The sequence below is a fragment of the Aotus nancymaae genome, unplaced genomic scaffold (assembly GCF_030222135.1).
Source record: "Aotus nancymaae isolate 86718 unplaced genomic scaffold, 86718_ANA_hifiasm-v0.15.2.pri h1tg000012l, whole genome shotgun sequence".
Taxonomy (NCBI): Eukaryota; Metazoa; Chordata; class Mammalia; order Primates; family Aotidae; genus Aotus; species Aotus nancymaae.
The window spans coordinates 18517964-18538783 of record NW_026988423.1 but is presented as its reverse complement, the minus strand read 5'-3'; the positions used below and the strand labels follow the sequence as shown (position 1 = coordinate 18538783).

The following is a 20820-nucleotide window of genomic DNA, read 5'->3' as shown; positions in this document are numbered from 1 at the left end:
ACCGCGTCTGGCCTAAGACATTTTTAATGAATAAGGGTGATATGGTTTGGCTCTGAGTCCCCACCCAAATCTCCTGTTGAATTGTAATCCCACTTGCCAGGAGAGGGACCTGGTGGGACATGATTGGATTATGGGGTAGATTTCCCCATGCATTTCTCGTGATAGTGAGTTCTTATGAGATCTGTTTTTTTTTTTTTTTTTTTTTTTTTTTTGAGACGGAGTTTCGCTCTTGTTACCCAGGCTGGAGTGCAATGGCGCGATCTCGGCTCACCGCAACCTCCGCCTCCTGGGTTCAGGCAATTCTCCTGCCTCAGCCTCCTGAGTAGCTGGGATTACAGGCACGCGCCACCATGCCCAGCTAATTTTTTCTATTAGTAGAGACGGGGTTTCACCATGTTGACCAGGATGGTCTCGATCTCTTGACCTCGTGATCCACCCACCTTGGCCTCCCAAAGTGCTGGGATTACAGGCATGAGCCACCGCACCCGGCCTCAGGTAGTTCTTTATAGCAGTGTGAGAACAGACTAATACCAAGGGTTATAGGTTTTGACACCACTTACACACTATTAACATGCAGTTTCCTAAAATGAACATGTAAAGATAAACAAGGGTTGCTCCAGAGACATGGTAAATAAAGCGTTCTAGCAGTGTAGAAATAGGGAATGCTGCAAATAAGCTAGACTCAGAAACCAATGTGTGCTGGGCATGGTGTCTCATGTATGTAATCCTCACATTTTGGGAGGCCAAGACGGGAGAATTACTTGAGCCCAGAAGTTTGAGACCAGCCTAAACAACATAGTGAGATCCCATCTCCGCAAAAAAGACACAAAAATTAGTTGGGCATAGCACATGCCTGTAATCCCTGCTGTTCTAGAGGCTGAGGCAGGAGGACCACTTGAGTCCAGGAATTCAAGGCTGCAGTGAGCTGTCATCTTACCACTGTATTTCAGTCTGGGTGACAGAGCAAGACCCTGTCTCAAAAAAAAAAAAAAAAAAAAGACATCAACCTGTTCTGCAACGACACCCAGGTTGAGGCCATGAACACAGTTACTCATGAGGGAAAGAAAAATGAAAGAGCCACAAACATAAAATGTCCTACAACCCTCAAACACGAACAGAGTCAGCCTGTTGAACGTGGAAGATTCCGAGGTAGTATCACTGATACCAATGCTAATCTCCCAGTTAATCTGTCAGGGGAAGGAGATCCCTGTATCTCCAGGTGGTTAAAGTAGCAGCATTCCTAGTCCAGGCCCCAGAGAGTAATCTGGCCTCTCATGGGAGCTGCATCTGACCTGTACCTGTTTCCTTATGTCACAAACTGTCTGCATGCAGACTGCGGGGGGGTCTGCAGGTGAAATATCATAATCCCAGGGACAACAATGCCAGGAGTATAGGAAAGGCCACCGTCCATGCAAAATTCACACTTAAAGTGTAGCTTGAGAGTCAGATCAGACCAGGGCAAGGGTATAAAGTGCTACTGTTAAAAGAGGCTCGTCCATACTCACCCTCCACACAGATTTGGGACACCCAGCAGGCTGTCAAGTGGGTTTACCATCATGATACGTTTGTATCTTAAATGTGAAACATGGTTCAGTAATCACAATTCCCACCCAGTTGTTGAAAATACTATTCAAGGCTGGGCGTGGTGGCTCACGCCTGTAATCCCAATACTTTGGGAGGCCAAGGTGGGTGGATCACGAAGTCAGGAGTTCGAGACCAGCCTGGCAAACATGGTGAAACCCCATCTCTACTGAATATACAAAAATTAGCCGGGTGTGGTGGCATGTGCCTGTAATCCCAGCTACGTGGGAGGCAGAGGAAGGAGAATTGCTTGAACCCAGGAGGCAGAGGTAGCGGTGAGCTGGGATCATGCCACTGGACTCCCACCTGGGTGACAGAGCAAGGCTCTGTCTCAAAAAAAAAAAAAAAGAAAGAAAATACTATTCAAGCCTGGTGTGGCTCACGCCTATAATCCCAGCACTTTGAGAGGCCAAGGCGGGTGGATCACCTGAGGTCAGAAATACAAGACCAGCTTGGGCAACATGATGAAACCCTGGATGTGGTAGAGCCTGCCTGTAATCCCAGCTACTCGGGAAAATCGCTTGAACTCGGGAGGCGGAGGTTGCAGGGAGCCAAGATCGTGTGGCTGCACTCCAGCCTGGGCCACAGAGTAAGACTCCGTCTCAAAAAAAACAAAAAATTCAACAGGAGCACCTGAGCTTTTAACATGAAATCGTAAATATCTGGCTCAAACATAACAAAATAACATACAATTTTATTTGAACTTCGGAAAATCGGAAATGGAAAAACTCGGCAATTTTTCTTATCATGCCCAGGTTAAGAGCATCAGGGTTAAGGACACCACGTGGGCACCCATGAATGGAGGTTCTGGTCTGTTGGTTAGCTTGAGACAAACAACTGAATTCATCCTCCACCTTTTTTTTTTTTTTTTAAGAGATGGGGTTTCGCCGTGTTAACCCGGATGGTCTCGATCTCCTGACCTCGTGATCCGTCCGCCTCGGCCTCCCAAAGTGCTGGGATTACAGGTGCGAGCCACAGCACCCGGCCCCCACCTCTCCTTTTCTTACTTAAAGACGGTGAACACTTTTTCGTGTCACTGGAGTTGGAAATGGCTACAAAGCCTGGTGGGAAAGCCTTTATTCCACGGTTCCTCGGCAGTTTCCCACGGTGGGGGAGCAGCTTTAACTCGCCCATGGGGAGGCTAGAGCCAAGGTCAGTTCTAGAAACGAGAGGTTTTGAGGGCAGACAGCGTAGAAGACTCAGGAACGCAGCTCCCAGGACTGGATTCGCAAACCTAATTCCCCAGCGCTGTCCCGCAACCTCAGCCGGCATTGAAGCTGACCAAGAGCGGCAGGCGGGGTCGGGGTCACGTGACGGGCGCCCGGCCAGGCTGGCGTGCGCGGGAGCACGCAGAGCAGTTCGGTCCCGGGCCGCGCGCCTTGCGTGCGCGCGCATGCCGGGGGCGGAGCGTGTGGGCCTGGCCTCCGGCGCGCGCTGCGGGCGGGGGCGGGACGGAGCGGGGTGGAAGGGGTGGGCGGGGCTTAGTTCTGCGAGGCTGGGCCGGCGGCGTCGGCGGCGGGAGACGGGTGACCCGCGGCGGGGCGCCTCGGCCATGACTGCGGAGCTGCAGCAGGACGACGCGGCCGGCGTGGCCGACGGCCACGGCTCGGTGGGCTCCGCGGCGGGGAGCGGGAGTTGGGGGCGGGCTCCGGGCCCTGAAGGGAGCGTGCGGGGCCTGTGGGGCTGCGGACTGCGGGCTGCGGAGGGCGTCCGGCCGGGCGGGACGGAGGGGTGCGCCCGCGAGCGTGGGTGAGAAGGCCGAGGGCTCTGTGGGGCTCGGGCCGCGGAGACTGAGGACTGCATCTTCGCCTCCGTGGGCGAGCTGAAGTTGGAGGGGGATTTCCAGATTTTGGGAAAGCAGGGATATAAAGGGCTGGACGTGGGGTTCGCCGCCGCAGGGATCAGTAAGGTGAGCGCTCCTGGGCCCGGACTCGGGTGAGAAACTTCCGAAAGCGGCAGCGGTGGTTGGTTTTGTTTTGTTTTGACTTTTAAATGATTTTTATGGCGGCGTTTTTAAAAGGTTAAAGCAGACCGAAGTTACCTCACTTAAAGTTCGGAATTAACAGGGTCTTCTGTAAGACCAGGGGTCCCAGTTACCACCACTTCCCTCCCTCCCCACCGGCTTTAAAAACAAACAAAACAAAACAGCGCAGCCTCCCCAATTATTGCATTCATCACTCTAGATTTTTAAGGGGGAGGAGGAGCAGCGTGATGAATAGAAAGTCTACTGATAAGGCTCTCTTGTTCCCAAAGTCTAAGAAGATTGAAATCAATACAAGGACTTGAGCTAAGATGGTGAGAGTGAAAGAGCCCTGGTTTGGGAGAAAAGCTAATGTCTGTCTGTATGAAGAAACTTGGGAAGAGGGCAATTTGAGCATGTCTTCTAGTGTTACTTAGGAATGTTATAACTTTCCACCACCTCCTCACCCCTCAAGTACTGCACTTTTTCAAGACAGAATGGGAATTCTGTGTCAGTTATTCAAATACAAGTTCGGAAATGAGAAACTTTATATTTGTCTTACAAAGCTGGCAGATAGATACCTTCAGGTGAGAATCCTTTTATACCTTTTTACTCTTTTGCCTGGAAAGTCAGTGGTATTTAGTACGAACGCACTTTTTGTTTGTTTGTTTAAATTTTTTATTTTTATTTTTAAGAGATGGGGTCTCGCTATGTTGCCCAGACTGGAGTGCAGTGGCTGTTCACAGGCGCGATCCCACTACTGATCAGCACCGGAGTTTTGACCTGCTCCGTTTCCGACCTCGGCTAATTCACCCTCCTTAGGTAACCTGGTGGTCCCCCGCTCCTGGAAGGTCACCATATCGATGCCGAACTTAATGCGGACACCCGATCAGCATAGCGAACTACAGCCCAGAATTCTGGGGCTCAAGCGATCCTCCCACCTCAGCCTCCGGAGTAGCTGGGACTAGAGGCATGCACCACCATGCCTGGCAGTTTTTTTGTTTTGTTTTTGTTTTTGTTTTTCTTTTCTTTTCTTTCTTTCTTTTTTTTTTTTTTTTGAGACAAAGTTTCCCTCTGTTGTCCCAGACCGGAGTGCAGTGGCGCGATCTCGGCTTACTGCAACCTCTGTCGCCTGGGTTCAAGCGATTCTTCCGCCTCAGCTTCCGGAGTAGCCAGGACTACAGGTGTGCGCCACTGCGCCCAGCTAATTTTTTTTTTCTTTTAATTTAATTTTATTTTTTTAAGAGAGGACATCTTGCTTTGTTGCCCAGGCTGGAGTGCAGTGGCTATTCACAGGTGCGATCCCACTACTGATCAGCGCGGGAGTTTTGACCTCCTCCGTTTCCAACCTGGTCATGTTCACCCCTCCTTAGGCAAGCTGGTGGTCCCCGCTCCCGAAGGGTCACCATATGGATGCCTAATTTAGTGCGGACACCCGATCGTCATAGTGTTCTGTAGCCCAGAACTCCTGGGCTCAAGCGATCCTCTCACCTCAGCCTGCTGAGTAGCTGGGATTACAGGCACGCGCCGCCATGCCCAGCTAATTTTTTGTATTTTTAGTAGAGACGGGGTTTCACCATGTTGACCAGGATGGTCTCGATCTCTTGACCTCATGATCCACCTGCCTCGGCCTCCCAAAGTGCTGGGATTACAGGCGTGAGCCACCGCGCCTGGCTTTTTTTTTTTTTTTTTTAAAGAGACTCATCTCGCTTTGTTGCTGAGGCTGGAGTGCAGTGGCTTTTTACAGGCGCTATCCCACTGCTGATCAGCACGGGAGTTTTGACCTGCTCTGTTTCCGACCTGGGCAGGTTCACCCTTCCTTAGGCAACCTGGTGGTCCCCCGCTCCTGGAAGGTTACCATATTGATTCCTAACTTAGTGCAGACACCCGATCAGCATAGTCAGCTGCAGCCGAGAATTCTGGGGCTCAAGCGATCCTCTCACCTCAGCCTCCTGAGTAGCTGGGATTCCAGGCACGTGCCACCGCGCCTGACTGTTTTTTGTTCTTTTTTCTTTTCTTTTCTTGCTTTTTTTTTTTTTTTTTAAAGACAGAGTTTCCCTCTGTTGCCCAGGCTGGAGTGCAGTGGCGTGATCTCGGCTCACTGCAACCTCCGCCGCCTGGGTTCAAGCGATTCTCCTGCCTCAGCCTCTGGAGTAGCCGGGACTACACATGTGTGCCACAGTGCCCAGCTAATTTTTTTTCGTCTATTTATTTTTTTTAAGAGACTGCATCCCATTTTGTTGCTCAGGCTGGAGTGCAGTGGCTGTTCACAGGCGCGATCCCACTACTGATCAGCACGGGAGTTTTGACCTGCTCCGTTTCCGACCTGGGCGGGTTCACCCCTCCTTAGGCAACCTGGTGGTCTCTCCTCCCGGAAGGTCACCATATTGATGCCGAACTTAGTGTGGACACTCGATCGGCATAGCACACTGTAGCCCAGAAATCCTGGGCTCCAGCCGGAAGGTCACCATATTGACGTCGAACTTAGTGCGGACACTCGATCAGCATAGCACACTGTAACCCAGAAATCCTGGGCTCCAGCGATCCTCCCACCTCAGCCGAGTAGCTGGGACTGCAGGCACAGGCGCCCAGCGCTGATTTTTGTGTTTTCAGTAGAAACGGGCTTTCACCATGTTGGCCTGAAGGGCTCGATCTCCTGACCTCATTATCCTCCCGCCTGGGCTTCCCAAAGTGCTCGGATTACAGGCGTGAGCCGCCATGCCGGGCGTTATTTTATTTTTTTGAGATGGAGTTTTGCTCTTGTCCAGGCTGGAGTGCAATGGCGCAATCTTGGTTTATCGCAGCCTTCGCTCCCGGGTTCAAGTGATTCTCCTGCCTCAGCCTCTGGAGTAGCTGGGGTTACGGTATGCGCCACGACGGCGGGCTGATTTTGTATTTTTAGTAGAAACGGGGTTTCTCCATGTTGGTCAGGGTGGCCTCAAACTCCTGACCTCAGGTAATCCGCCCGCCTTGGCTTCCCAAAGTGATGAGATTACAAGCGTGAGTCTCCGCGCCCGTCTGGACCCACTTTTTAAAATGCATGTAGAAAAGATAGTTGGAGGTTCTGGGCTCCAAAACGAAAGTATGTGCATGGTTTTTCATGCAGTGATTTCTAATGGAAATATTACTGTTAGATGTTCACAAGTGCCAATTGAAATGTGTCAGGATTTTTCTCTGCTTCAGAGATCAGTTCTATTTGTTTTTAGGACAGTGACTTAAAAACATGGGAAAAGTTTAGTTTGGAAACTATCATAGTGATTTAGAGAAGAGACTATTTTAAGGGAGAGAAGTCATATTTAAATTTGTCATGGCTCAGTCAGTTAAGACCATGTGCCTATTAATCAGTGGCATCTTCATTTACCTCTGCTGCAGTTTGAGTAGTGACCCTATTTCAGCATTCTCCATTTGAGAGTTTGTGTGTGAGCTGCTTGATGAGCATTTGTATGTAAGTCATAGCTATTTTGGGAAGGCTTGGAACTCCATTGGCTGTGGCTGGCTGGAGTACTCTGATTCCTGGCCACCTGCAGAGTGATGACATTTTCTGTTCTTCCCAATGATTTGCCCTATACGGAAAGCTGATAAGCTTGGAATGCTTGATAATGTTTGCCCTTTTTATTTTTGCTAATAAAGTGCTTAAAAGTTATCAGGATAGGTTAAAGGACCTTACAGGAAAGATTTTAATAACTTCTTCCTCGTCTTGGTGAGTTTCATATTAGAATGGATTCTTTTATTTTGAACTCTCTGAGGCATTCTGTCTTTCTCTTAAAGGATATTTCATTGTTTTAGTTGAGAAGAGCTATCCTCCCCTGACAGTCAGAAGCTATTTAAAGCCTAGACTGTTTCCCTTCCCTTATTGGTCAGTTGTATACAGGACAGACAAAACTCTTTTTGGCCTCCCAAGAATTTTAGTGAGAGAAATATGTAGTACTCTTGAAATATGCTCTCAGTGTGGACTCGACTCTGAGAGTAGACACTTAATGATATTGCTAAATCTCCCAGACTGCAAACTGGTATTTGAGTATCTAAAGATATTATGTACTGACAGGTTCCTGTATTTTAATCAGTTCTTGACTTTGATAGACTTTGATAGCAACAAAGTTTACTATTATTACAGGATAAACAACTTGAATTCAATTTGATTCTTATAAACCTGTCATTCTTGGCAGCTATACTGAGGGTTCACATCACACATTCTTTATGTCAGCTCAAGCCCTATAAAAACCTGCCAGTTTCTGTGAAATTTTAATGCCCATTTTGCTTTCTTTCAATTTATTGAGCTTTCATTTCCTTTTACTTTGTCTCATTAACTGTGATTTTTTAAAACATCAGTAAGTCAGTGATCAGTTCCACAACTCTCATGCCTCCCTGCCCCCAAATACAAACAGTATTTTTAAGACTTACTGGCAAATAGCATCTTACTAGGCAAGATCTCTCCTTGTGTTCTGTTTCATCAAATAAATTAAACCAATAGTAAAATGAAGCAAGTACTTATCAAGGAAAATAATGCGGATAATAGTAATAGCTACTGCTAATTGAGTATGCAGTGTGTGCCACACTCTGTTCTCAGAACTTAACTTAACGTTCTCTGAGTACTTGTACAACTCCATGAAGTTTCTGTGAGAAGGCTTATACTTGTTAAATAATTTGTCCAAGGTCACCCAGTGAGGAAATGGTACAGTCAGAATTGTATCTAGGCAGATACAAGAGCCCACGGTATCCCTGGTCCTATTTCATAGTTGATAGGCCCATTGCCCTGGATCACAGCCTTTCCATTACTGTTATAATGCCTTTTCTAGAACTCTCCTAACGTTTTAAACTTCCAGTCCTCCCTACAGTCTTTCTAAATAGATAATCTTCTTTTCTGCTTGACTGAGCTCGCTGGTGTCTAAAAAGAGCTCCCTGTCTCATGTTTTTTTTTCTTTTTTTTGTTTTCTTCTTTCTACCCTGTCTCATGTTTTGTCCTCCTCTCCCTACTCCAACTCATCTCTTTTCTCTTATTTTGGTGGAAAAGTTTCCCTTCCTTTCCCCATTTTCATTTCTTAGAGATAAAACTAGATTAATGGTTTTTGCTAGGGAGAGATTTTTTAATCCAGGAAGGATTTGGCAATGTCTGGAGACTTTTTGATTGTGACTCCAGAGGGAGGATGCTACTGCCATATAGTGTATAGAAGCCAGGAACATCCTGCAGAGTACAGGAGTAAGCCCCCCAAAACAGAGTTATGTGTAAATTGTATAAAGTAGTGCTGAGCTTGACAAACTCTGATCCAGATGATGTCTTTCATTCTTTTTATATTATATTATTTCTCCTTTGTCCTAGTCTAACCCCCAGACACCTTCACTGTCTTCTCCTTTGCTACTCACATTATGGTCCACAGACCAGCGACATTCATATCCCCTAGGGTTTAGAAATGCAGAAGGTTGAGCGTGCTTGTTCTACCTCTCCAGCTGATTTTGTACATCTCTTTCCAGCTCTGTGTTCAATGACCTCATGTTGATAACTGTGCCAAGGTGGGAATATTAATACCAAGGAAACTAGCATGCACTACCAATGAGCATACCACTGCCTGTGCCCCTACTCTAGACTAGACCTATTGAATCAGATTCTGCCTTTTGACAGGATTCTTGGGTGATTCATTTGCATATTAAATTTTGAAGAGCATATGGATAGGATTTGCATTTTCCATTTTGCCGTGCACTTGACCTCTATCTTGAAACCAAATAAAAAGAAAATCCTCTGCCGCCCCATCCAGCTGTTATCTCTACCTTCCTCTTATTTTGTTTGCTTTTGGAACAAAGTTTCTAACCCCACCTGTTTTATTTCTAAAACATTTCCCAAAGACAATGTATTCAAACTCAATATAGAAAACTTGGAAAATGTAGACCTGAGCAAGAGACTAACTCTTAGCTGACAGGAGATTGAGGGAGGTTGGTTCCCAGATTCTGCTACAGAACTTAAGGTGGCAAAAACAGCTTCTACAAAAGCCCAATAATGAGATTGGCTGTGTAGACCAGTCTGGGTTCTAGCAAATGACTGATGGCTCGGAGGCCTGCAAAGGGACTAACTAGCTAGCAGCAGGTTAGATTGAAGGGCAGTGAGTGGTTTTATGTAATCAGAATCTGTTCAGCAGCCTACCTTGTCAAGGCAGGGTCTCCCTCTGTCACCAAGGCTGGAGTGCAGTGATGTGATTATAGCTCACTGTGGCCTCAACCTCCTAGGCTCAAGTGATCCTCCATCCTCAGCCTCCTGAGTAGCCGGGACCACAGGCATGCACCACCATGCTTAGACGTTTTTAAAATTTTTTTGTAAAGATGAGATCTCACTATGTTGCCCAGGCTGGTCTTGAATTCCTCGGCTCAAGTGATCCTCCTGGCTTGGCCTCCCAAAGTGTTGGAATTATAGACATAAGCCACTATACCTACTTCTCATGCTTTTATTATTTTAGGCTTTTATGATCCCTCATTACCACTTTTTTTTTTTTTTTTTTTTTGAGGCAGAGTCTCACACTGTCACCCAGGCTGGAGTGCAGTGGCAAGATCTCAGCTCACTGCAACCTCTGCCACCCGGGTTGAAGCGATTCTCCTGCCTCAGCCTCCTGAGTAGCTGGGATTACAGGCATCTGCCACCACGCCTGGCTAATTTTTGTATTTTTAGTAGAGATGGGGTTTCGCCATCTTGGTCAGGTTGGTCTAGAGCTCCTGACCTGTTGATCTACCCACCTCAGCCTCCCAAAGTGCTGGAATTACAGGTATGAACTACCACACCCAGCCTCTCAGTACCACTTTTTTGCTGATACTTATTTTGGGGTTTGAGTCTGTTGTTATTCATTCGTTAACTTTTCTGCTTTTTCCTAAAAACTTCCAGTATATATTTTTAAATCCCTTGCCATAGTCTCATCACAGACAGGAGTACCATAGTAGGCCCTTAGTTCTGAATGGGCTATGTCATTTTACAACTTTTTATGAATATTAGCCCTGGAAAAGATGCATTGGTATCTTCATCTTGCAAATGTAGTAATGAGTTTAGGGAGTTGATTTACTGATCACACAGTCTATGGCAGAACTCCAGCCTCTTCTTTCAGTTCAGTGTCCTGTTAGATCCCTGCACTGGTATAGCTGACTTACTTTCTGACCTGTACTCCCTCGGATTTCTGGATCATGCATTTTCTTGTTTGTCTACCTTTATTTTTTTTCAGGGACCAACCATTAGGTCTCACAGCTTTTATTATTCTTTTCTTGACTGTTTCCAAGTCTACTTTTTTTTTCTTTTTTTTTTTCCCTGCCTCCCTCCAACTCCCAAGTCTACTTTTTTTTTTGAGAAGGTGTCTTGCTCTCTTACCCAGACTGGAGTGTGGTGGTGTGATCTTGGCTCACTGCAGCCTCCGTGTTTCCCTCGCCTGTCCCCAGGTTTCAAGTGATTCTCCTGCCTTCTGAGTAGCTGGGATTATAGGCGCGCACCACCACGCCTGGCTAATTTTTTTATTTTTAGTCTACTAAAAATGCAAAAATACAGAGTTTTACCAGGTTGACCAGGCTGGTCTTGAACTGCTGACCTCAGGTGATCCACCCGCCTTGGCCTCCCAAAGTTCTAGGATTACATGGCATGAGCCACCGCACCTGGCCCCAAGTCTGCATTTCTAATCCTGAGTTGCAAATGACTTCTACTCTGTGTTTCCCAGTGCTTTTTGAACAGTTCTGCTTGAATATAAACCTCCTTGGCTATAAACATTTGTTGCATACTTATTTTTCCCATGGTTGTTATACTAGGCATGGGAATATACACTTGTATTACTAGTGTCTGCTATATGCTAGGTACCACCCTAAGCACTTTTCTGTACATTTTTATTGACAAAAACCCAGCAGGGTGTGAACTATTATCTTATTACTGATAAGGAAACTGAGACTTCTTGTTGTTGTTTGGTTTTTGAGATAGAGTTTCACTCTGTCACCCAGGCTAGAGTGTGGTGACGCCAGCAAGGTTCACTGCAGCCTTGACTGGCCAGACCCAGGCAATCCTCAGATTCTTGAGTAGCTGGGACCACAGGTATGCACCACTATGCCTGGCTACTTTTATTTATTTTATTTTTGAGACTGAGCTCGCTTTGTCACCCAGGGTGGAATGCAGTGGTGCTATGTCTGCTCACTATAACTTTCACCTTCCAGGTTCAAGTGATTCTGCCTTCTCCTCCCAAGTAGCTGGGATTACAGGCACATGCCACCATGCCCAATCAATTTTTGTATTTTTAATAGAGATGGGGTTTCACCATGTTGGCCAGGCTAGTCTCGAACTCCTGACCTTAGGTAATCCACCTGCCTTGGCCTCCAAAGTGCTGGGATTATAGGCATGAGCTACCGCACTCAGCCTCTGGTTACTTTTAAAATTTTTTTAGCAATGGGGTCTCTCTGTGTTGCCCAGGCTGGATGAACTTTGGAACCAAGTCCTCCTGCCTCAGGCTCCAAAAGTGCTGGGACTACAGACATGAGCCACCATGCCCAACCTTAGATGTTAGTAATGCCTTATAAGGGCCTCATATGAGATGTATTTTATTTTATTTTATTTTATTTTTTTTTTGAGACAGAGTTTCGCTCGTTACCCAGGCTGGAGTGCAATGGCGCGATCTCGCCTCACCGCAACCTCCGCCTCCTGGGTTCAGGCAATTCTCCTGCCTCAGCCTCCTGAGTAGCTGGGATTACAGGCACGTACCACCATGCCCAGCTAATTTTTTGTATTTTTAGTAGAGACAGGGTTTCACCATGTTGACCAGGATGGTCTCGATCTCTTGACCTCGTGATCCACCCGCCTCGGCCTCCCAAAGTGCTGGGATTACAGGCGTGAGCCACTGTGCCCGGCTATTTTTCTTTTCTTACCTTTCTTTCTCTTTCTATTTTTTTTTTTTGAGACAAGGTTTTACTGTGTCACCTAGGCTGGAGTAGTGCAGTGGCTCAATCATGGTTCACTGCAGCCTCAACCTCCTGGACCCAAGCAGTTCTCCTACCTCAGCCTTCTGAGTAGCTGGGACCACAGGCATGTACCACCATGCCTAGCTGATATTTTTATTTTTTGTAGAGATGGGGTCTCTTTATGTTGCCCAGGCTGGTTTTAAATTTTTGCACTCCAGTGATCCTCCTGCCTGAGCCTCCCAAAGTATTGGGATTACAGGTGTGAGCAACAGTACCTGGCTCTTTTTTTTTCTTTATTCGTATGAGATTTTAAACTGAAGTCTGTGTGCTTCTATCTTACAGATGAGAAATATAGCTTACCCATGATTAAATTATAAGTAGCAGAGCTGTGATTTCTAGCCATTCTGACTTGAAGCATAACATTTCTCTGACTTTAGTACAAGCCTTTCTAAAACCAAAGTTTCTGACTTACCACTTGACTATGTAGCACTTTAATTTATATTTTCATTGAACCCTCATAGGCAGTCTACGAAATAAAATTTGGTATGACCAGGAAATAGAATTTGCAGTGAGCACAGCTAGTAAGTGATAAAACCAAAACTGTAACACAGGATATTAGTATTTTTTTATTGTTCTTGAGACAGAGTCTTGCAGTGTCGCCAGGCTGAAGTGCAATGGCATGATCTTGGCTCACTGCAACCTCCACCTCCCGGTTTCAGATGATTCCCCTGCCTCAGCTTCCTGAGTAGCTGGGACTACAGGTACACACCACCACACCCAGCTAATTTTTTATATTTTAGTAGAGATGGAGGTTTCACCATATTGGCCAGACTGGTCTCTAACTCCTGACCTTGGGATCTATCTGCCTCAACCTCCCGAAGTGCTGGGATTATAGGCATGAGCCACTGCACCTGGCCCAGGATATCAGTATTTTTTTTACTGTAAACTCTAGAGGAGTTTAGTTGGACAGGCAAGGCAAGTCCCAGTATTTTACATTTCTATTGCATTTCTTCCTTTTGCTAACAATTTCTGTTTGCATTTCTTCATTTGATAGTCATACAGGGCTATCAAAGCTTTTGGGGTACTTCATTTACCATTCTGGAAACTGATGCTGAGGAATAGTGAGATTTGCCAGGAGGCTGATGTGTGCTGGAGTCTGGGCTGCATGGCATTATTTCCAGCATTTAGGCTTTCTACATAAAACAGGGATCAAAATATCAGATACACAAAACCAAACTAAAGATCTGTCTCAGTAGGTACCAAATGCATGCAACATGATGGCTGGTAGGCAGTTTAAACCTAACAAGCCCTAAACAACATTTTCTGTTTTCAGTCTTCCTGCCCAAGTTAGTACTTTCTGGTATCCCCTCCCTCCCTTCCTTTTTTCTTCCTTCCTTCCAGTGTGGGGATGTGTATACAGGTTTCTCTATTCATTTGTGTTTTTGTAGAGTTGGGGTCTTGCTGTGTTGCTCAGGCTGGAGTGCAGTGGCTATTCACAGGCATGATCATGGTGTACTGCTCTCTCAAAGTCCTGGATGCAAGTGATCCTTCTGCCTCAACCTGCTGCAAAGCTGGAAGTACAGGTGTGTGCCACTGCTCCCAAATAATTTTCTTTCTCAATTGAGGCAAAATTTATATAACATAAAATTATTTTAAAGTGGGGCTGGGCATGGTGGCTCATGCCTGTAATCCCAGTGCTTTGGGAGGCCAAGGCTGGTGGATCACCTGAGTTCAGGAGTTCAAGACCAGCCTGGCCAACATGGTGAAACCCTGTCTCTATTACATGAGCCACTGTGCCCGGCCAGCGCTGTATATTTCTTGATGTATTTTTTGACCTACGTACGTATGTATTTCTTCAAAAACTAGCCGGGCATGGTGGCTCACGCCTGTAATCCCAGCACTTTGGGAGGTCGAGGCGGGTGGATCACCTGAGGTTGGGAGCTCAAGACCAGCTTGACCAACATGGAGAAACCCTGTCTCTACTAAAAATACAAAATTAACTGGGCGTGGTGGCACAGACCTGTAATCCCAGCTACTCGGGAGGCTTAGGCAGGTGAATTGCTTGAACCCAGGAGGCGGAGGTTGCATTGAGTGAAGATGGCGCCATTGTGTTCCAGCCTGGGCAACAAGAGTGAAACTCTGTTTAAAAAAAAACAAAAACAAAAATTAGCCAGGTTGTTCTTGCTTTGTCAGCACATGTACTAAAAATTAGCCAAGATCGCGCCATTCTACTCCAGCCTGGGCGACAAGAGTGAAACTGTCTCAAAAAAAAAAAAAAAAAAATGCTGGGCGTGGTGGCTTACACCTGTAATCCCAGCAGTTTGGGAGGCTGAGATCAGGAGTTCAAGACCAGCGTGGCCAACATGGTGAAACCCTGCCTCTACTAAAAATACAAAAATTAGCTGGGTGAGGTGGCAGTTGCCTGTAATTTTAGCTACTTGGGAAGCTGAAGCAGGAGAATCGCTTGAACCCAGGAGGCAGAGGTTGCAGTGAGCTGAGATCGCGCCATTGCACTCCAGCCTGGGTAATGAGCGAAACTCCGTCTCAAAAAAAAAAAAAAAAAAAAAAAAAAAAAAAAAAAAATTTTCAAGTGTACAAATTCAGTGAGATTTAGTATATTCACAATATTGTGCAATTACTAATTCTGTCTTGTTCTAAAACATTTTCATTACTCTGAAAGAAAACTTCATAACTATTCCTCCCGCCCTCAACCCCTGGCAATACCAATCTGCTTTCTGTCTCTAAATTTCCCTGTTAGAGAGATTTCATCTAAATAGATCATAGAATTTGTGTGGCATCTGTCATTTTTTGGAATGTTTTTGAGATTTGTTCAAGTTGTAGCATGTATTCTTCATTTTAATGACTGATATTCCACTATATGTGTAGATCATGTCCATTTTGCCATTGATGGACATTTAGGTATTTACAACTTTTGGTTATTATGAATAGTTCCGCTATGAATATTCATATACTTGTATTTGAGTACCTGTTTTCCGTTCTTTTGGGACGAATTCCCAAAATTCCTAGAAGGACTTGTTGACTCATATGGTAATTCTGTTTAACTTCTTAGGGAACTGCCAAACTGTTCTAGAGTTGCTGTGGAACTTATGTTTTCCCACCAGCAATGCACAAGGGTTCTGGTTTTTCTGTTTACTCATCAAACACTTGTTATTTTTGTTTTTGTTTGATAGTAGTCATCCTAATGGATGTGAAGTGGCATCTCATTGTGGTTTTGATTTGACCACCTTAATCTTACGGCTAATGTTAAGTGTCTTCATAAACTTATTGACTATTTGTATATCTTCCTTGGAGAAATGTATTTTTAAGTTCTTTGTCCATTTCTGAATTGGGTTGTCTGTTTTTCGGTTGTTGACCCAAAGAGAGTTCAAAGAGAGTTTTTTATATCATCTAGATGCTAGACCCTTACGAGATAAATAATATAAAAGTATTTTTCCCCATTGTCTTTTTACTTTCTTGATAGTCTATACACTGTGTATTTCCTTTTTTTTTTGGAGACGGAGTCTGGCTCTGTCACCCAAGCTGGAGTGCAGTGGCTCAATCAGCCCACTGCAACCTCTGCCTCCTGGGTTCAAGTGATTTTCCTGCCTCAGCCTCCCAAGAAGCTGAGATTACAGGCGTGCACCACCACCCCTGACTAATATTTGTATTTTTAGTGGAGACAGGGTTTCACCATGTTGGTCAGTCTGGTCTCAAACTCCTGATCTCAGGTGATCCACCCACCTTGGCCTCCCAAAGTGCTAGGATTATAGGCATGAGCCACTGTGCCTGGCCAGCACTGTATATTTCTTGATGTATTTCTTGATGTACGTATGTATTTCTTCAATTTGTATATCGGTTGTTTTTTCACTTTCTCGATAATGCCCTTTGATGAAGAAAAGTGCATGAGCCTACTTCAACCTCCCAGGTAGCTGGGACTACAGGTGCCACTTCATCAAATGAGATTTCGATGAAGTCTAATTTATTATTTTTTTCTTTTGTTGCTTCTATCTTTGGTGTCATATCTAAGAATCCATTGACAAATCTAAGGTCATGAAAATTATCTCTGCTGTCTTTTGAGAGTTTTATAGTTTTAGTTCTTTTATTTAAGTTGTCTCTCCATTTTGAGTAATTTTTGTGTATTGTGTGAGGCAAGGGTCCAATGTGAGATTCTTCTGCTTGTGGATATCCAGTTGTACCAACACCATTTGTTGAAGACATGATTTTTCCCCCATCAAATGGTCTTCACACTCTTGTTGAAAATCAGTTGACCATAGATAGGAGTTTATTTCTGTACTCAGAATTCTATTCTATTGGTCTATATATCTGTCCTTATGCCAGCACTACAGTGTTATGATATGACCTATCATGTGTGGTATCTGTCATTTATTGGAATGTTTTTCAGATTTGTTCAAGTTGTAGCATGTATTAGTTCTTCATTTTAATGACTAATCCATAGCTTTGGATTAATAATAAGTTTTGATATAAGAAGTGTGAATCCTCCAACTTCATTCTTCTTTTCAATATTGTTTTAGTTCTTCACGGTCCTTTGGAATTCTTTATGAATTTGAGGATCAGCCTTTCTATTTCTGCAAGAAAGGCTAAGCATTAGAGCTCTTTTAGAATTTGTCCAGCACGTTTTCTGATTTTTACTAGAACTCCCTCCGCCGCCACACACATATACACACATGGCCATTGGAATTTTGATTGGGATTACATTGAACTTTTAGATTGCTTTGAGTAGTATAGCCACCTTAATAGTATTAAGTCTTTGTGGTCAGACGCGGTGGTGTGGCTCAGGCCTGTAATCCCAAGACTTTGGAAAGAGGCCAAGACTTGAGCTCAGGAGTTCAAGACCAGCCTGGGCAACATGGTAAAACCCTACCCTTACCAAAAATACAAAAAGTCTTAGTCGAGCATGGTGGCACGCATCTGTGTTCCCAGATACTTGGGAGGCTGAGGTGGGAGGATTGCTTGAGCTCAGGGGGTGGAGGTTGCAGTGCACTCCATCCTGGGCAACAAAGAGAGACCCCATCTAAAAAAAAAATACTGTCTTTGTGATGGTTAAAATATGTCTGTTGATTAGTCTATAAGGTATGCAGACATTTGGTCAAACATTGTTCTAGATGTGTCTGTGAGGGTGATTCTGGATGAGATTAACATTGAATCAGACTGTGTAGAGCAGTTTGAATTTCCTGATGTGGGTAGTGGGCCTCATTCAATCAATTGAAGACTTGAATAGAACAAAAAAGCTGAGTAAGAGGAAACTTTATGGGGCTCAGCACAGTGGCTCACCTCTGTAATCCTAGCACTTTGGGAGGCCGAGGTGAACAGATCGCCTGAGGTCAGGAGACCAGCCTGACTAACATGGTGAAACCCTGTCTCTACTGAAAACACAAAAATTAGCCAGGCGTGGTGGTGGGTGCCTGTAATCCCAGGTACTTGGGAGGTTGAGACAGGAGAATCGCTTAAACCCAAGAGGTGAAGGTTGCAGTGAGCCAAGATCACGCCACTGCACTCCAGCCTGGGCAACAGAGTGAGACCCTGTCTCAGAAAACAAACAAACAAAAAAACTTTGCTTGCCTGACTGCTTGAGCTGGGATTTTGATCTTCCTCTGTCCGGCACTGGAACTTAGACAACCATTAGCTCTCTTGGTTCCCAGGACTTCAGACTCAGACTGGAACTTACACACTCAGCTCTCCTGGTTCTTGGGCCTCAGCCTTACACTAAAATTGCACCTGCTGGTCTCCTGGTTCTCCAGCTTGCTAACTGCAGATCTTGAGATTTCTCAGTCTCTGCAGTCATGTGAGCCAATTCCTTATAATAAATCTCACCTCCTATATTTGTCTCCTTTCACATCTATTTCTCTGGGGAACTCTGACTAGTATAGTTCATGAACCTGGATGTTCTCAATTTATTTAGGTCTTTAACTTCTTTCACCAATTTTTTTTGAATTTTTTTTTTTTCTTGAGACGGAGTCTCACTCTGTTGCCTAGTCTTTAGTACAGTCATGCGATCTCAGCTCATTGCAGTCTCCATCTGCCGGGTTCAAGCGATTTTCCTGCCTCAGCCTCCCGAGTAACTCAGACTACAGGTGTGTGCCATCATGCCTGGCTAATTTTTTGTATTTTTAGTAGAAATGGAGTTTTACCATGTTGGCCAGGCTGGTCTCAAACTCCTGACTGCAGGTGATCCACCCACCTCAGCTTCCTAAAGAGCTGGAATTAGAGGAGTGAGCCGCCAGTTCCAACAGTTTTTTTTTTTTTTTTTGAGACAAGGTCTTGCTCTGTCACCAGGCTGGAGTGCAGTGGCGTAATCTTGGCTCACTGTACCCTCCATCTTCTGGGCTCAAGCCATCTTCCCACTTCAGCCTTCTGAGAAGCTGGGACTACAGGCGCACACCACCACGCCTGACTAATTTTTGTATTTTTTGTAGAGATGGTGTTTCACCATATTGCCCAGGTTGGTCTGACGATTCAGCTCAAGTGATCTCCCCGCCTCAGCCTCCCAAAGTACTGGGATTACAGGTGTGAGCCAGGATGCTCAGCCTCAGCAATGTTTTATAGTTTTCAGTGTAAAGGGTTTTTTTTTTGAAATGGAATCTTGCTCTATCGCCCAGGCTGGAGTGCAGTGGTACAATCTCACTGCAACCTCCCCCTCCCTGGTTCAAGCAATTCTCCTGTCTCAGCCTCCTCATTAGCTGGGATTACAGGCACCTGCCACCATGCTTGGCTAATTTTTGTATTTTTTGCAGAGATGGGGTTTCACCATGTTGGCCAGACTGGTCTCGAACTTCTGACCTTGTGATCTGCCCGCCTCGGCTGCCCAGAGTGCTGGGATTACAGTTGTGAGTCACCGCGCCCAGCCCAGGTTTTTTTCCTCTTTAGTTAAATTTATTCCTAAGTATTTTATTGTTTACAATACTATTATAAATGTAATTGTCTTAATTTCCTTTTTGAATTGTTACTGCTGTTGTATAGAAACACAACTGAATTTTACCTATTTATCTTTACCTTGAAGCTGCTGAATTTGTTTACCAGCTCTGGTAACTTTTTTGCAGATTCTTTGGGATTTTGTATATATAGGATCATGTCATTTGTGAATACAGTTTTACTTTTTATCCTTTGCAATTTAGATGCAATTTATTTTTTATTCTTGCCTTATTGCTCTGGCTTAAATTCCAGTACAGTGTTGAACAGCAGTGGGGAAAGTAGGCATCTTTGTCATGTTCCTGATTTTAGGGGTAAAGCTTCCAGTCTTTCACCATTGAATATGATGTTCACTCTTGTTTTTTTAATAAAGGCCCTTTATCGTGCTGAGGAAATACCCTTTTATTCCTAGTTTTCTAATTGTTTTTATTATGAATGTGTGTTGGATTTTGTCATGTTTTTCTGCGTCAATCAATATGAACATTGTTTTTTTTCCTCCATTCTGTTGGTGTGGTATATTGCATTGTTTGGTTTCCTTTATTATTGACAATGATATTCTCTTGTTTGACAAAGCTTTTGCTCTTCATTCTTTGAGATGTTCAGAGTATGTCCTACTTTGATGTTTTGCTTAGTACCCTCCTGCCTGTCTCATTACAATTGGTTTACTCAGCCCCATAACTCAAGCTTTTTTTTCCTAGTGTCATCCCACATTGAACCAGTTGTTCACATGGGCTAGATTAATCCACTTAAATGCCTTTTTCCCCTTCATATATCTTCCCTGCTGAGGAACTTGCAGTGTTTATCCATTGTTCATCAGATCAAACCTAAACTCTTCCTGTCATTTAGAACCCTTCGTAATCCAATCTCACATCACCTCTCTGATCTGTTATTTATTAAAAATAGAAAGTACATACCAAGACCCACCTAGTAATAATTTAAAATTTTACCATTGCTATGTTTCTGAAACTATAAGCATGTAAATTTGATTTCTCATGTCTTTCTCTGATATTCTCCTAGTTTCTCAATTAAGCCTACCAATATGTTGTTAAAATTGTATTTTCCTTCATTTTTGGAGGTGTGTTCAATATGCTTTTCAGCCTCATTTCTCATATTTAGTTGGGACATGTATTCAAAGAAATGAAAAAATGTTGTCTTAATGTATTCTAAAATAAGGAGAAAACAAGGTATAGGGCATTATGTATCATGAAACAGTATATTCATGTGCATAGACAATTCTTGGAAAGATATTAGAAACTATTAATGGTAGTAGCCCTTGGGAAATAGAACTAAGGCGGAAGAAGATGATTTCCTTTTCATTTTATACCCTTTTGTACTATTGGAATTTTTTACTCAGTACATGTGAAGAAAGATGAAAAAAATTTAAAAAGTAAATAATGATTAGTTGCTTTCTTTCTTGTTTTTAAGTCCCAGTTTAAACCCCTCTACATGATGTA

At 44.4% G+C, this 20820-nt stretch overlaps 1 protein-coding gene and 1 non-coding gene across 6 annotated transcripts in view; both read left to right on the top strand.

Moving 5' to 3' along the window:
• The first annotated feature begins 3063 nt into the window (after positions 1–3063).
• USP28 (ubiquitin specific peptidase 28) overlaps positions 3064–20820 on the top strand; it is a 78387-nt gene continuing 60630 nt past the window's right edge. For 4 of the 5 annotated variants that reach the window (XM_064375430.1, XM_064375429.1, XM_064375428.1 and 1 more), the window contains exon 1: positions 3064–3190. In XM_064375430.1, coding sequence (XP_064231500.1) covers positions 3134–3190 — 57 coding nt within the window. In that variant the 5' untranslated portion in view covers positions 3064–3133. Of the gene's footprint in view, positions 3191–19237; positions 19308–20820 lie in introns of those variants that run through there. The other variant, XM_012470488.2, reaches the window with a different exon arrangement.
• LOC135274677 (U7 small nuclear RNA) lies at positions 17040–17101 on the top strand. Its single transcript, XR_010342460.1, has one exon. It is a non-coding gene; the product is annotated as a U7 small nuclear RNA (small nuclear RNA).